The 14,672-nt window shown below is 42.9% G+C and overlaps 1 protein-coding gene across 3 annotated transcripts in view; it reads left to right on the forward strand.

Moving 5' to 3' along the window:
* Positions 1 to 14,672, forward strand: part of LOC126267032 (claspin-like) — a 166,409-nt gene that overhangs the window by 15,698 nt on the left and 136,039 nt on the right. For all 3 annotated transcript variants that reach the window (XM_049971818.1, XM_049971819.1, XM_049971817.1), the window contains one exon: positions 12,522 to 12,820. In XM_049971818.1, coding sequence (XP_049827775.1) covers positions 12,545 to 12,820 — 276 coding nt within the window. In that variant the 5' untranslated portion in view covers positions 12,522 to 12,544. The remainder of the gene's footprint in view (positions 1 to 12,521; positions 12,821 to 14,672) is intronic.

Genomic DNA, 14,672 nt, shown 5'->3' on the forward strand with positions numbered 1-14,672 from the left:
ACCTATTCCTGTTTGGACCTATGCTTCTGCACTGCCCAGCTTGCCTATTGTCTTCAGTGGATTGTTCTCTTTGACACCTACTCGAGCGACTGTTTCCCGTGTGCTATCCGTTTGCTGACTCCGACCCCACGTGCATGCATACCCAAATGGCAGCTTACTAAAGCTGACTGGCAGCTTTACTCCTCCCTGGCGACCTTCAAAGAACAAGATTTCCCCAGTTGTGATGACCAGGTGGAATATCTCACAAACGTTATCCTTACTGTCGCAGAATGTTCCATTCCTCACACTTCCTCTTTACCATGTCGTGTCCCTGTCAGTTGGTGGACTGAGGCATGCCAAGGTGCAATTTGTGCATGGCGACGTGTTCCCCATGTTTTTAACCGTCATCCTACGATGGCAAACTGCATTCATTATAAACAGATGTGTGCAAGGTGTTGTTGAGTTCTTCGAGATAGCAAAAGAGCTAGCTGGATTTCATTCACTAGTTCTTTCAACAGTTCCACCCATTACTCCGTCGTGTGGGCCAACCTCTGATGACTCTCTGGAACCAAGATCCATTCCCCAATTTCTGGCCTGACAGTAGCAGACAATGTCATTATGGATCTTGTTACTACCTCCAACACCTTGGGCCGCCATTTTACAGACATTTGAGCTCTTCCCTCTATCACTCTGCACCTTCATCAGAAACGAGTGGAGGAGGCTCAGGCGATACCCTTCTCTTCTCCGAATTGTGATGCTACAATGCCGCCTTTGCTATGAGCAAGCTAGAGCATTTTCTCAGTTCATCCCGATCCTCTGCCCCAGGACCAGAAGCTGTCAACATTCAGACCTTGGAGCACCTTTCTCTTGCAAGCAAGCACTTTCCGCATCTGGGCAGAGGCACATTTCCCAGGCGTTGCCATGAAACCTCTTTCATACCCGTACCTAAGCCCTGTAAGGACAAAAACCTACCTTATACCTACTGCCACACCTCTCACCAGATGCGTTTGCAAGGTGGTGGAACTTATGATTCATGCCCAGCTGGTATAGTGACTAGAGTCCTGCAATTTACTGAAAAATGCATAGTGTGGATTTCGAGTGCTGCTTTCTGCAGTTGACCATCTCATTACTTTGTTCACCCTAGTCAGGAATGGTTTTCTGCGGAAATTCTAGACTGTGGCCATGTTTTTCGATTTGTAGAAGACTTAAGACACCTGTTGGAGAACTGGTTGCCTTCTCGGAGACTTTTATTCAGGAAAATTGTGTGCCTCAGGATTCTGCCGTGATCATTGTCCTCTTTACTATCGCCTTTAACCCTATAAAGGCCTGTCTCCCACTGGTCATCTCTGGCTCCCTTTTTGTTGATGATTTTGCCATCCATGTATTGCAGTTCCCCATGGACCTGTCTCACTCAGCGACGTCTTCAGCTATGTCTTGATTGTCTTTACTCCTGGAGCATCGATGGTGGCTTTAACTTTTCCACTGTCAAAACCGTTTGTACGAATTGCTCGCGGCGCAGTTGGTTGCTCCCACCATCTTGGGCCTGTTACCCTTCCATTTATTGAAACTACGAAATTCCTGGGACTCGTGCTTGATAGGAAACGCTCTTGGTCCTCCCCACACACTATGGCTCCCATTCAGTGTGCACCTCTTTGGTGAGTTCGTGCTTAGCTACTGTGAGGCTCCAGCCTTTGCAGCACCTCTTCTCTTTCTGTGCTGAATGTCTATCCTTCTGTCATTATTTTTCCCCTCCCTTGGGTAATATGTGTGGGATATTTTTGGGAATGTTTTGTGAGTTGTTAATAGCTTGACATCAGATCTGCCCCTCATCTGTTTCTCATTTCTTTCTTTGTTCTCTATCTATTATCCTTCCTCTGTGTTTCTTCTGTCTCCCTGTGCACTCCTGAAGGCCGGCACGTGCGTTTGTGCCTGGGTAATGCATAATTCCCAGCCCAGGGTCGATAAGCAGGGTTCATACATAGCCCTGGTAGAGGCCAGGTCCAGGAAGGGGTGATTGCCTGAGCTGTTACCTTCCAAAATCGCTAATTGGTTCCTCTGTCAGAAGTTTGGAAGGTGTGACCTGAGATATGAACAATCACCTAAGTTGGTTGAGCCCAAGAAGGGCCCCCAATGGGAAGGAGCATGCCATCAGAGGCACTGGCAATCTGGAGGATTTTCTCGCAATGAGCCAATCATCATCTCAGTTTGTGTTTACTAAATATAAACGGAATGTGGCTAAAGATTCAAAGAATCTCCCAGTTGCACCTTGGTTCCTCATGTTATCACGTACGGAAGGAGGTCAGTGCTTTGTTACAATCCATCTGCTTATTACTTGGATAAGTGTTTATGCAATAGCAAGCTGTGTGAAATCCTGCTCTCTTTTACATAATGGAACTGCTTTTGGAGACCAGTTGTGATTTTCAAGTCCAACAACCGCTTGTAGCTTCGCTACTCCATGGCTATCCTGTTCATGTTGAGGCTCATCGAAAACTGAATTCTTCACATGGTGGTATTTACACTTGGCTGCTCAGTGGTCTGACGGAGGAAGAAATCCAAACTCACCTCACTGATCTGGGCATCATTGCATCCATCAGGTAATGAAAAAGGTTGATACAACCTTAGAGCCTACACACACTCTTTCTCTCACACTTGGTAGAGTAGCGTTTCCATCAAAGATCAAAGTAGGCTATGAAGTCATCATGGTACAACAGAACATTCCAAACCCGATTTGTTGCTATAGGTGCCAACATTACACCACTTGCATTTCGTCTAAAACACAGCCATATATGTTCTTGTGGTAAGGATGCTCATGAGGATGATTGCCTGCCTCCATGTCCCTGCTGTATCAGATACAGTGGCCCCCATGCAACCTCATCCCGAGAATGTCTCATTTATCTCGATGAGCAGGCCGTCCAGGAGATAGGGGGTGAAGGAAAAAGTAACTTACCCTGTCACTCGCAAGCTGTTGGCTAGTCGGAAGCCTTGCTTTTTACCATCTGGAACTTATAGTACCATTCATGCTATGCATTGCTTCAGGAAGGAGATAGCCACACAGACTTGCGACCTCAAATACAGCACTGCAGTTGTGAAATCGCCCAGTATCATGGTAGTATCCCTGTACCCTTCTCCTGCAGCTGCGCAGCAAGCCACCAGATCTTCGCTCCCAGCAGCGAAAGCGCTTGCTTCACAAATGGCAGGCTGGAAAGGACAAAAAGAACACTCCTGCGAAGACTTGTTATGTCCCTCCAGCCAGCATCCATCTGCATCTTCAACTGCCAACCACAAAGGCTCTAAAAAATCAAAGACAGACTGACTTCTTCCCTGTCTCGGAGATCCTCTTCAAGCGTGCTTCCACGTGATACTGTCACCTAGCCAACCTCCATTTCACTGGTGTGAATCGCCTACCATTCTTCTGCCGTGGAATCTGCAGGCTGATCCAGTGAGAATGCTAAAGCCTCTGTAGATCTCATGGAACAGGTCCTCCAGCCCTTCATGCTGTAGCAGTGAGTCTTCAAAGGCTGACACTCGGCAGCTGCCAAGGTGACAACCCTTCATTTGTTCCCTCTTCCCCTTATCGCATCATAGCTCTCCTCTGTTGGAAAGTTTGCAGCATTAGATCCAACAAGGAGGAATTGCAGCTGCTCTTGGAATCACAGAGTCTGCTTGTTTTGTCTCCAAGAAACAAAATGTGTCCTTTCAACTGCTGTGACCTCTCATATTTCCATCCAGTCTATTTCAACCTTCCTTCCCCTCAGGACAGCATTCCATACTGTGGGGGAGTCATGCAGCTTGTGTGGAATGACATTCATAGCCAAACCATCTCAATAAACACTTGACTGCAAGCTGCTGCAGTCCACATTATCCTTCCTCGCTTCACGTTTTCTCTTTGCAACATCTGTGTCCCTCCATCATTTGCTGTCACCAGAGCAGACTTCCTCCAGCTCATTGGTCGACTCCCTCACACCATTTTTCTGCTTGGCAACTTAAATGCACACTATCCTTTTTGGGGCTCTTCCAGAACCTGTAAGAGGTGCCCTCTTGCTGACGTTCTCAATCAACTCAACCTCATTTGCATTAACACTGGAACACCTGCGTTCCTTGCAGACTTCACACACACTTACTCCCATTTGGACCTCTCTTTCGGCACTGCCCAGCTTGCTTGTCATCTTGAGTGGTCTGTTCTCACTGACAAGTACTCGAGCGACTGTTTCCCGTGTGCTATCCATTTGCTGACCCCTATCCCATCTATGGTGAACCCAATTGGCAGCTTTCTAAGGCTGACTAGCGGCTTTACTCCTCCCTGGTGACCTTCAATAAACAAAATTTCCCCAGTGGTGATGACCAGGTAGAATACCTTACAAATTTTATCCTTGCCGCCACAGAATATTCAATACCTTGCACTTCATCTTTACCACACCATGTTCCAGTCCCCTGGTGGACTGATGCATGCAACAATGCGATTCGCATGTGGAGACATGCTCTCATGGTTTTAACTGTCATCCTTAGATGGCGAGCTGTATTTGTTATAAACAGTTGCGTTCACAGTGTCGTCATATTCTTCAAGATAGCAAAAAAGCTAGCTGGATTTCATTTACTAGTTCGTTTAAGATCACCACATGAAGCCAAGGTGGTGAAGGGTTCACACCCATCGGGTATGTGGCAGATAGCGTGAAGTTAAGCTGCTGGAGAAATAGCCAAAAGTGAACTCCAGGAGGTAACAGAGAAGAATGATGTGCCCCATGCTGGCAGTCAAGGATGTCGCTCCCTCTTCCATTTTGTGGGGCAACCTCCGATGGCTTTCTGGAACCAATGTCCATTTTCCAATTTCCGGCCTGACCGTAGTAAATGATGTCATTGTGGACCCTGTTGTTATCTCAAACACCTTTGGCTGCTGTTTTGTGGAGTTTTCGAATTCTACCCACTATCACCCCACCTTTCTCCATTGGAAACAAATGGAGGAGGCTCAAGTGGTACCCTTCTCCTTTCAGGATTGTGAATGCTGCAATGCTGCCTTTACTATGAGGGAGCTAGATCATGTTCTCACTTCATCCTGATCTTCCACCCCAGGGCCGGATGATCACATTTGGATGTTGCAGCACCTTTCTCTTGCAGACAAGCACTGTCTCGTACAATTGCATTTGGGCAGATGACACATTTCCCAGATGCTGGTGTGAAGCCCCTGTCATACCCATACCTAAACCTAGTAAGACAGACTTCCAGCTGCTGCCCCATTTCTCTCACCAGCTATGTTTGCAAGGTGATGGAACATATGATACATGGCCTATTGGTATGGTGGCTTGAATTTCGCAATCTACTAACCACTGCACAATGTGGATTTTGAGCACGCCTTTCTGCAGTTGACCATCTTGTCACTTTCTCAACCCAAGTTATGAATGTTTTTCTGCGGGAACACCAGACTGTGACTACGTTTTTCGATTTGGAGGAAGCCTACAATACCTGTTGGAGGACTGGCACCCTCGGTACACATGGGGTGTCTGAGGCTGCCTGCCCCGTTTCCTTCAGAAATTTTTAAAATACCGCGATTTAAAGGTACATGTGGATTTGGCCTTGTCGGACACCTTTATCCAGGAAAACATTGTGTGCCAGAGCTCTGTCCTGAGTGTTGTCCTCTTTGCTATAGCCATTAACCGTATTATGGCCTGTCTTCCACCACCCATCTCCAGCTCCCTTTTCATCAATGACATTGCAGTCTATTGCAGGTCTCTTGGGCTCGTCTCGTTGAACAGCCTCTTCAGCAATGTCTCGATTGTCTTTACTTGTGGAGTGGCTTTTGCTTTTCCACTTGCAAAACCATTTGTCTGAATTTCTGGCAGTGCATTTTCTTTTGTCCATTGTCTTTACATCTTGGGCCTGATGCTGTTCCATTCCCTGAAATTACAAAATCCCTGGGGCTCATGCTTGATAGAAAACTTTCTTGGTTCTTCCACATGTATTACCTGACTGCCCATTGTACATGGTCCCTCAATGTCCGATATGCCCTAAGTGGTGTTGGTACTTCCTGGGGAGCTGATTGGACCACCCTTCTCCATTTGTACATATCCCTTGTCCGTTCAAAACTAGACTATGGAAATTTCGTTTATGCATCTGTGCTTCCATCCTTCTTATGCTAACTTACTACAGTCCACCATTGTGGAATCTGTTTGGCCACTGGCTCCTTTTACACTAGCCCAGTTGAGAGTCTCTATACATGAGATGTCAAACTATGGCTGCCATATCAGTGTGATGTTCTCCTCAGCGGATATGTACGTCATTTGTCTGCCATGCCTGGTCACACATCTTAGACCCTTCTTCCTCAGTGACTTCCTTGACCTCCAGGATGGGGCGCATCCTTCTTCTCTGTAACCTCCTGGACTTCACTTTCAGCTATTTCTCCTGCAACTTAACATCACGTTACCTGCCATGTTCTCGATGGGTGTGAACCTTTCAACACCTTGGCTTTGTGTGGTGACCTGTGTTCATCTTGGTTTTCATTTGCTTCCCAAGGGCACAGCTCCAGATTCAATCTATCACTGTCAGTTTCTCAACCTTCTCACTTGGTGATAGTACCTTTGTGTGCACTTGTGGCTCTAAGGCAGACATAGTGTCAGGTGTCCCTTCGTCATTGCACTGATGATTTTTGGTATAGGATTGCAGGACACTGTTCAATATTTACAGCAGAGTTTTTTGACGCCCCCCCCACCCCCCTCCCCGACAGGCCACACAGTACATAAAGTAACACAGGTTTTTTAATTGTCATATGCTCCAGTTCTCTTTGTGCCCTTCAGATCCTCGTGTGTACTGTACTACACAGTCAGACCAACATGACCAGGAACCCACATAAACATCATCTTTTGCACTAAAGGACTGACGGGAGATGGGGCTACTGATGCTGCTGCCAAGGCTGCAGTCCTGCTACCTCAGTGTGCTAGCTTTTTAGTTCCTTCTTCTTATCTCCGTGTTGCTGTCTGTTGGCAGGTGTTGTCGCATTGGCATCACCACAGGTCTTGTCTTCAAGGGAACAAGTTTTGTGGAATTAAACCTCTCCCAACGACTTGGCCGACCTCCTCTCGGCCCCCAATGACCCCTCTTGTTTTTGCACCCTTAAAAGACAGAGAAAGAAAAAACCAAGACACACACTATGGAATTGTTGAGAATCAACTCCTTGTCAGCATAATGCAAACCGTACCAGAAGGTACCAAATGAACCAAAGTGGTGATGAAGTCTTGTACATGAGCTTAGTCCTCTATGTAAATTAAAGTACTTCCTGTTGGTTTTGACTTCAATGGGATAGTGTGGTGAGAGTGCACCAGTAACCCAGGAATCAGTTTGGCACAGAAGTCTTCTGGAATTAGATGATAGACAAATTTTAATTTTAAAATTCTTACAGCTGTTGAGTGCACCTGGGACACATAGGTGCACAATTGCTGCAGCAGTCAGCCATGTCAGGTGCATGTCAGTCACATGGCACACTTCTGCTGTTGTGGTAGTCCACAGTAATCAAAATATTGATATGGAAAGAGACATTAAGAAAATAAAGAATATGGGTGTGGTGTTGTTGTGGAGCTTCCTGAAGGCCACTCATATATTCTTTATTTGTTAAGTGGTAGAGGCTGGTCTATTACAGTATGAACTTGTCTATGTAGTGTAACTACCTGTGACAGTAAAAGCAGTGATTATAATTCTCACTGACTGAAATGCAACACATATGGATTATGGATTCATAGTGGAAAAAGTCACAAATGCAGCCAGGGTCCAGAAATAGTTCTTAGTATCAAAAGTGTGGTGAAGCAAGTTTGATCATATAGATTTTGTGGCCATCCCCAAGTATCATTGATGTGATTTTTTTCTCAGGAGGTGATTTTAACAAACACTATAGGGATAATGAGGGCCTCCAGAATGCTTTATGGACTGACTGTGTTTTCTGATACATTTGTAGTGTGAGGAGGGGTTACTTGAACAGGTAATGAGATAAAAGTCAATGTATTGCTGTTAAAGGCATTATGCAGAGGAATACATTAAAGTGTTTGAGAGATACCATATGTTCATTTTCTGTTTTACAATCCACATAGAAGGCACAGTCAAATGAAAACAAGGGGTGGAAAAAAGTAAGCAGACTGTTTATTATTCCAAAAGTAACTTCCATAACTGTTAGTACGTTTATCTCACTGTCAGGCAAGACGGTCAATGCCTTAACAAAATATGTTGCAGTTGCATACGGAACCATGATTGTACTCAGGCATGCACCTCTTCGATCGAGGCAAACAATAGCCATAAATTTCTTTCTTCAGGGCTCCAAAAATATGGAAATTGCATGGGGAGAGATTAGGACTGTATGCAGGATGTGTTAGGACTTCCCAGTGAAACTTCTGCAGTGTAATCGAAACAACATTGGTAACGTGTGGGCGAACATTATTGTGCAACAGAATGATGCCATCCGTCAACAATCCTGTGCATGTGGACATGGTGGCATGCTTAAATTTTTGCAAAGTGTCCACATACATTGTGTGTTAATTGTGACGTCATGTTCCAGAAAATCAATGAGGAGCAGGCCCTTGCAGTCAAAGAAACTGGTCATCATGACTTTCTCATAGCTGGCATTCATGGCTTTGCATTTTTTCAGTTGGTGTGAATCCATATATTTCCATTATTTGCCCTAACACTTGCTCTTTGGCTTAAAATGATGACGTGACAACACCACGTTTCATCTGCCACTACAATATGGGACAGGAAACACTATTCTTCATTGCAGTGTTGATGTTCTTTTCAACTTCTGCTCCTCTGTCAGGCTGTGGGGGAATGCATTGTGCACAGATTCTCTGGAACTGGAGATCCTCTGTCATGATGGCGTGACTGATGCCCAACATGAGCGAAATGTCTTCCACCGTCCGTTGTTGCTCATTTCTGACAGCTGCTGCATCCACTGCAGCTGTGACATAAGTGGGTAATGACACAAGGATCCTAACCTGGCCAACTGTTGCCTTTCAGTGACACCAGTGCCACATGCATGTGGCGTGCTGTGGTCTGTGTGCAGCATGACATTCAGTCATGAATTTCGTTTCTTGACACTCGTTTCACTGTTAGAAATGACACTATGCCACGCTGTTCCTCTTTCCCAGCCTCCACAGTGAAGTTGGACACACAGTTGACATGCTGACCTCACTTTGAGCAAGTCTAACAGACAAATGACGTAGTGGTGAGCATTCAGTGTTTTTTATTGAACATGCATTGCTACACACAGACCTAACTGCATTGCCAATGTACATGCCATGCTCATTGTATTATCTATCTCATCTTCATTTGACTACCTCATATAGAGGGTGTCCCACTTATCTTGACCACCCTAAATAACTGTTTGTCCAGATGGAAATTACAAAACATTTCAAGCAAATGTTCTTTAGCCGTCAGGGGGACATCAATCAGCATGATTGCCTTCATTGTAGCTTTTGTTTTTTACAAAGATATGAACAGCGGTATGACTTTTTTAAAATTGCGCCCTGTATTTTATACCCCATTAACATTATTAATAACACAACAGTAGCATTGATGCTCCCAGTGCTTAGTGCAGGTACCTGGGGTAATGGAACACGTCCATGTGCTGACATTGACAGAAGACAAATGTAAACATAAGTAGAATGCACACCTGTCATTCTGTCAACCGTCACGAGTTGAAGAGTTGTGTGAGTAGAATGTACACCAACAAAGAGAAGGTAGAAATGCTACTCATCTATTGGGAATGTAACTTAGCAGCACAGTAACTGCAATACTGTTTTCTTATGTATGGGTTCATTTAGTACATTAGTTGAGTCCTTTTAAATACTGTTATGTAGAGTAGGCATACAGTAAAGGGTGTCCTTCCTACAAACTGCATTTCCAGAATCGTATACAGTTCTGTCAGTGGGCACAGAAGAAAATTCTCACCAATCCAAAGCTCTTCTCCAATGTTCTATTTACCAATGAATGTTCATTCTCAAACAAAGGACAGGTAAATACAAGGAACATGCATTATTGGTCCAGTGACAACCCACAATGGCTTAGACAGGTGGAACATCAATGTCTGGTGTGGGATGCTTGGTATTACAATGATTGGCCCTTATTTCATCAAGAATAGTTCAAATGCCACAGTGTATGCCAACTTACTCGGACATATTCTTCCTCCTCTTCTGGATGAAGTGCCGCTAAGAACCAGATTGCTTATGTGGTATCAACATGATGGATGTCCAGCACATAATGCGTTGCATGCACATTGTGTTCTGAACCGAAGGTATCTTGGCAGATGGATTGGTCAAGGAGGAACAGTTACTTGGCCTGCTAGGTCTTCTGATTTGAATCCTCTGGACTTTTTTCTTTGGGGATAATTTAAAAATGTAGTCTGTCACGATATTTCAACAACTCCAGAGGACATGCAGGTATGTATCGTGCTTGCTTGTAATTGTCTTTGGCAGGCAACACTGGAAGCAGTAAATAATTCTTTCATTCAACGAGTGCACCAGTGTATCGGTGTCCAGGGTCACCACTTTGAGCACCTTTGAATGTTCTACTCCTAGTCAATGGTACAGGAGAGTAAAAAAAAAAAAAAGGTTCAAATGGCTCTGAGGACTATGAGACTTAACTGCTGTGATCATCAGCCCCCTAGAACTTAGATCTACTTATACCTAACTAATCTAAGGACATCACACACATCCATGCCCGAGGCAGGATTTGAACCTGCGACCGCAGCGGTCGCGCGGTTCCAGACTGTAGTGCCTAGAACCGCTCGGCCACTCTGGCTGGCAGTCAAAGTCAATTTTGATTTACGTTTTTGACTTGGTTTTCATTTGTTTTCTGACAACTCCAGCAAGTGGATGAGTTTGTGATCCCAGGCTCAAAGTCAGTGTTGTGTTATGTAATTAATAATGTTGTGTTTCAGTGAATGGTATACTGTGATACATTTATGAATAGGTCTTTAGAAGAGGAAATGAAATACCGAATAAAAACTACAGAGTGCCATTTAAAAAAAGTCATACCACTTTTCATGTCTTTGTAAAAACCAAAGCTACAATGAAGGCAATCATGCTGATTGATGTCCCCCTGATGGCAAAAGAACATTTGCGTGAAACATTTTGTAATTTGCATCTGGACAAACAGTTATTTAAGGTGGTCAAGATAAATGGGACACCATATATATATATATATATATATATATATATATATATATATATATATATATATATATATATATATATATATATATATATGTGTGTGTGTGTGTGTGTGTGTGTGATGAAATGCCTATAATTTCCAAAAGCTCTGTGTTGATCCTTTGAAGATGCCATGAAATAATGTAAACAGTGCACTAATGTGTTTTGAGTAAACGTATATTGATTGAGGTATATATTTCCTAAATTGAAAAAAATAGTAATAAAGGTTGCTTGCTTTCATACTGTTAGTATTACTGTATTTTCTTTGGAAGATTTGGCACCAGAAACAGTTTGCTAGTTATTGGCAAATTTTTGTGTAATTATTAACTCCAAAATTTTTGTTCAGGTAGTTCTGTCTGTATGCCACATGAAATTATATAAATAACTATGTCTGCTTAAACATGCAGCTTTACTGTTAAGTTATAGACTTGTACAAGAATATGTGACTCAATATCTTTTGCATTTGAATAAAGTTAAATATTGAAAGATTTTGTACTGTGGACTGTGAATGAGTAGTATGTGACCTGCTTAAAAGTATAAACATAATTACATGTGGGACTTACTTGCATCTAAATTTTAGTTATATACTAGCCATGATACTTGCTACTGTAGCTGTCCAGGAAGGAGGAGGGAGTTGTGCTGCAGCAGGCCAATTAAATAAACTTGTAGTTTAGCATGTTGCGTAATGCAAACGTCCTTTCAAAGTTCTCATGTTTGAATTCTTTTAAAATGGTCAAGAACTACAATAATTTATAACTGAATCAACAGTACTAAACCTCCCAGTCAATAGTATTAAGAAATTAATCATTTGCACAACAGACATATTTTAAATTGGTTTCCGTATGCTTGAGACAACAGCCATGAAATGTCAATGAAAAGAATTCACAATTCTGAAAAAGCTGTACATTATTTTTTTTTAAAAAAAGAAAAAAACGATATGTTGGTCACTATTGAGCCGTATCAACCAAATGGTCATTTTAAAGTTAATGTAGTAAATGTTTGAAGACAGGAACATCATTTGAAAGTAACCATTTGATTGAAGTAAGCCAATAGTGATATAAAGCAACTTATTTAAATAATATATAGCCTCAGCACAACAATTTTTTTTAGAGAGACACTGTTAGTTTGAAAAGAGACACTTTTGTTTTGAAGTGAACATACAGTTCACTTATGGTAACCTTCCATCAGTTCATTTTTATAAGCCTTCAAAATATGACACTTAATATTTCTTTCTTTAGTCAGTTTAATAATAATAATAATAATAATAATAATAATAATTGTAATGATGATGATGATAAACTCCATAAATGTCTGCCAGACTGCTCAGTTTTATATTTCTCACTTCTATCTCTCTGTGTGTTCCAGATCATTCCACTTAAAGCAACAATATGGTTGATGTAATGACTATGAAAAACCACTGGACTGATGATGAAGTTGTTAAAATTAAACGAAAATCAAAAAGACTTCTTTTCGATAGTGATGAAGAGACTGAATCAGTGGATAATGAGCCACAGGGTTTCACTTCAGGCAATGATGAAATGAGCCACAGTAATGTAAATGCTGACTGTGATGATGATCATGGAAACAAGACTGATTTTACTGAGTTTAGCACTCCTGACTTGCAGCAGTGCAGTGTTAGAGAAAGCTCAGTGTCCACCCAGAAAGTAAGTATATTACAGTTCATTACTTTTTATACCAGTGTGTTTATCACTTTTGAAAACATCAGTTCAAATCGTGTTAAGGTTAATAGAAAATTCTATATACCAAACAGCTGGTTGACTGACACAGTCACATGCAAAAGCTGGCACACTAGCTGGTATCCCTTCATCTGATAACAGAGAGAGGAAGGGATTTGAAGAATTTCCCTTATCTTGTGGTGTATGAAGCATTTGCAGTTAGTGAAAAACTAGTGAATGTATAAAATGGAAAATTCAATCAAGAAAATTGTGACATTCACAGACAGGCTGGCCACTACTGCCTTTATTGGGTGTAACAGCAAGTACTGTAGATAAAAAGATGACGACATATTTTATCCTCTCTCTCTCTCTCTCTCTCTCTCTCTCTCTCTCTCTCTCTCTCTCTCTCTCTCGATCATCTTGGCCATCCTCCTTTGCCATATAGAGTGGAAGTGGATTCGTCTTAGCCTGGGTTTTGAGTGACCATGTAGTATTATGAATGTAGCAGAAAGTACCTTTAGTTCATACCAACATTGTGAGTGAGTGTTTTTTGGGTGATGGTGGTGGTGGTTGCGGGGAGGGGGGGAGGATGTGCTTTAATGGCTTGCGTATGCGAGCACAAATACCCTGCCATTCGTAATTAAATTTGTATGTGATTTGAGGGTGTACATGGTGCAAAATTTAGTATACAGAGCTGCCACCTTTCGCAGTAGCACTGGCTTTAACCTCATTGGGCACTGAGTTGAACTGAGTATGGATGACAAACTTGGGTATTTCATTCCATGTTGCTTCACGTCTATGCCAGAGTTAATCAGTCATAGTGTCTGGCTAGTGGTGGTGTGCATGTGATGCGGCAACCCATCAACAGATATTTTCAGTGAGCTAAAAAACTAAGGAACACGATAAACAGGGCAAAGGTCGAACACTCCCTATATCGAGGCAGGACAGAACAGCAGGGGAAATGTGTAGCCCTGTATTATCTTGTTGGAGGATAATGTCATGGAAACTTTGAAGGTATGGTGCAGCTATTGGCCTTAACATGTTATAAATGTCCTGTCTGCACTCCAGATTACCGAGTACATGCACAAAAAGTGATGTGCTGTGCCTTTATGATTATTACAAGTGTAATGTGGCAATGTTCATTCTCCATGTGTCATCACCACACAGACACATTCATTGTGATGCTGTACACAGAATTGAGAGAGACTGTGTGATTCCACTCGTGTCCAGTTTTGTTGTTGGGTACAAAACTTTCTGTGCTGCATTAAGGAAAGCTGCAACAGTGGTCACCATGCTGACAGTCTATGCTGCTCTGGACATCATGGTACTGTCTGTGTGGCCTCTTGCATGCTGTAAACAAGCCCATTTTCTTACTGAAAGTACATGATGTGGCTGTACGATCCTGTGTGGCCAAGTGAACTGTATTTCTGCCCTCTCAGGCGCTAACCACATGGGGTCACTGAGATCCTGCGTGGTCTCTTGCATGTATTAGTACAACAGTCATGGGATCTCAACTGATGCCATCAGCAATATTGCGGAACAATGAATGTCAGTCTCCTGAATGAAATTTTTACTCTGCAGCGGAGTGTGCGCTGATGAAACTTCCTGGCACATTAAAACTGTGTGCCAGACCAAGACTCTAACTTGGGACCTTTGCCGAAAAAGGCAAAGGTCCCGAGTTTGAGTCTGTCAGGCACACAGTTTTAACCTGCCAGGAAGTTTCAACATCAGTCTCGATAGGCCACCATCCTGCCACTGCTGAATTCCTTCACACAGTCGTAGACATTTCTCCTTCTTCCATGATACATAACACGGTATTCACACAAACAGCCAAATGCAA

The sequence above is a fragment of the Schistocerca gregaria genome, chromosome 4 (genome assembly GCF_023897955.1).
Source record: "Schistocerca gregaria isolate iqSchGreg1 chromosome 4, iqSchGreg1.2, whole genome shotgun sequence".
Classification (NCBI taxonomy): Eukaryota; Metazoa; Arthropoda; class Insecta; order Orthoptera; family Acrididae; genus Schistocerca; species Schistocerca gregaria.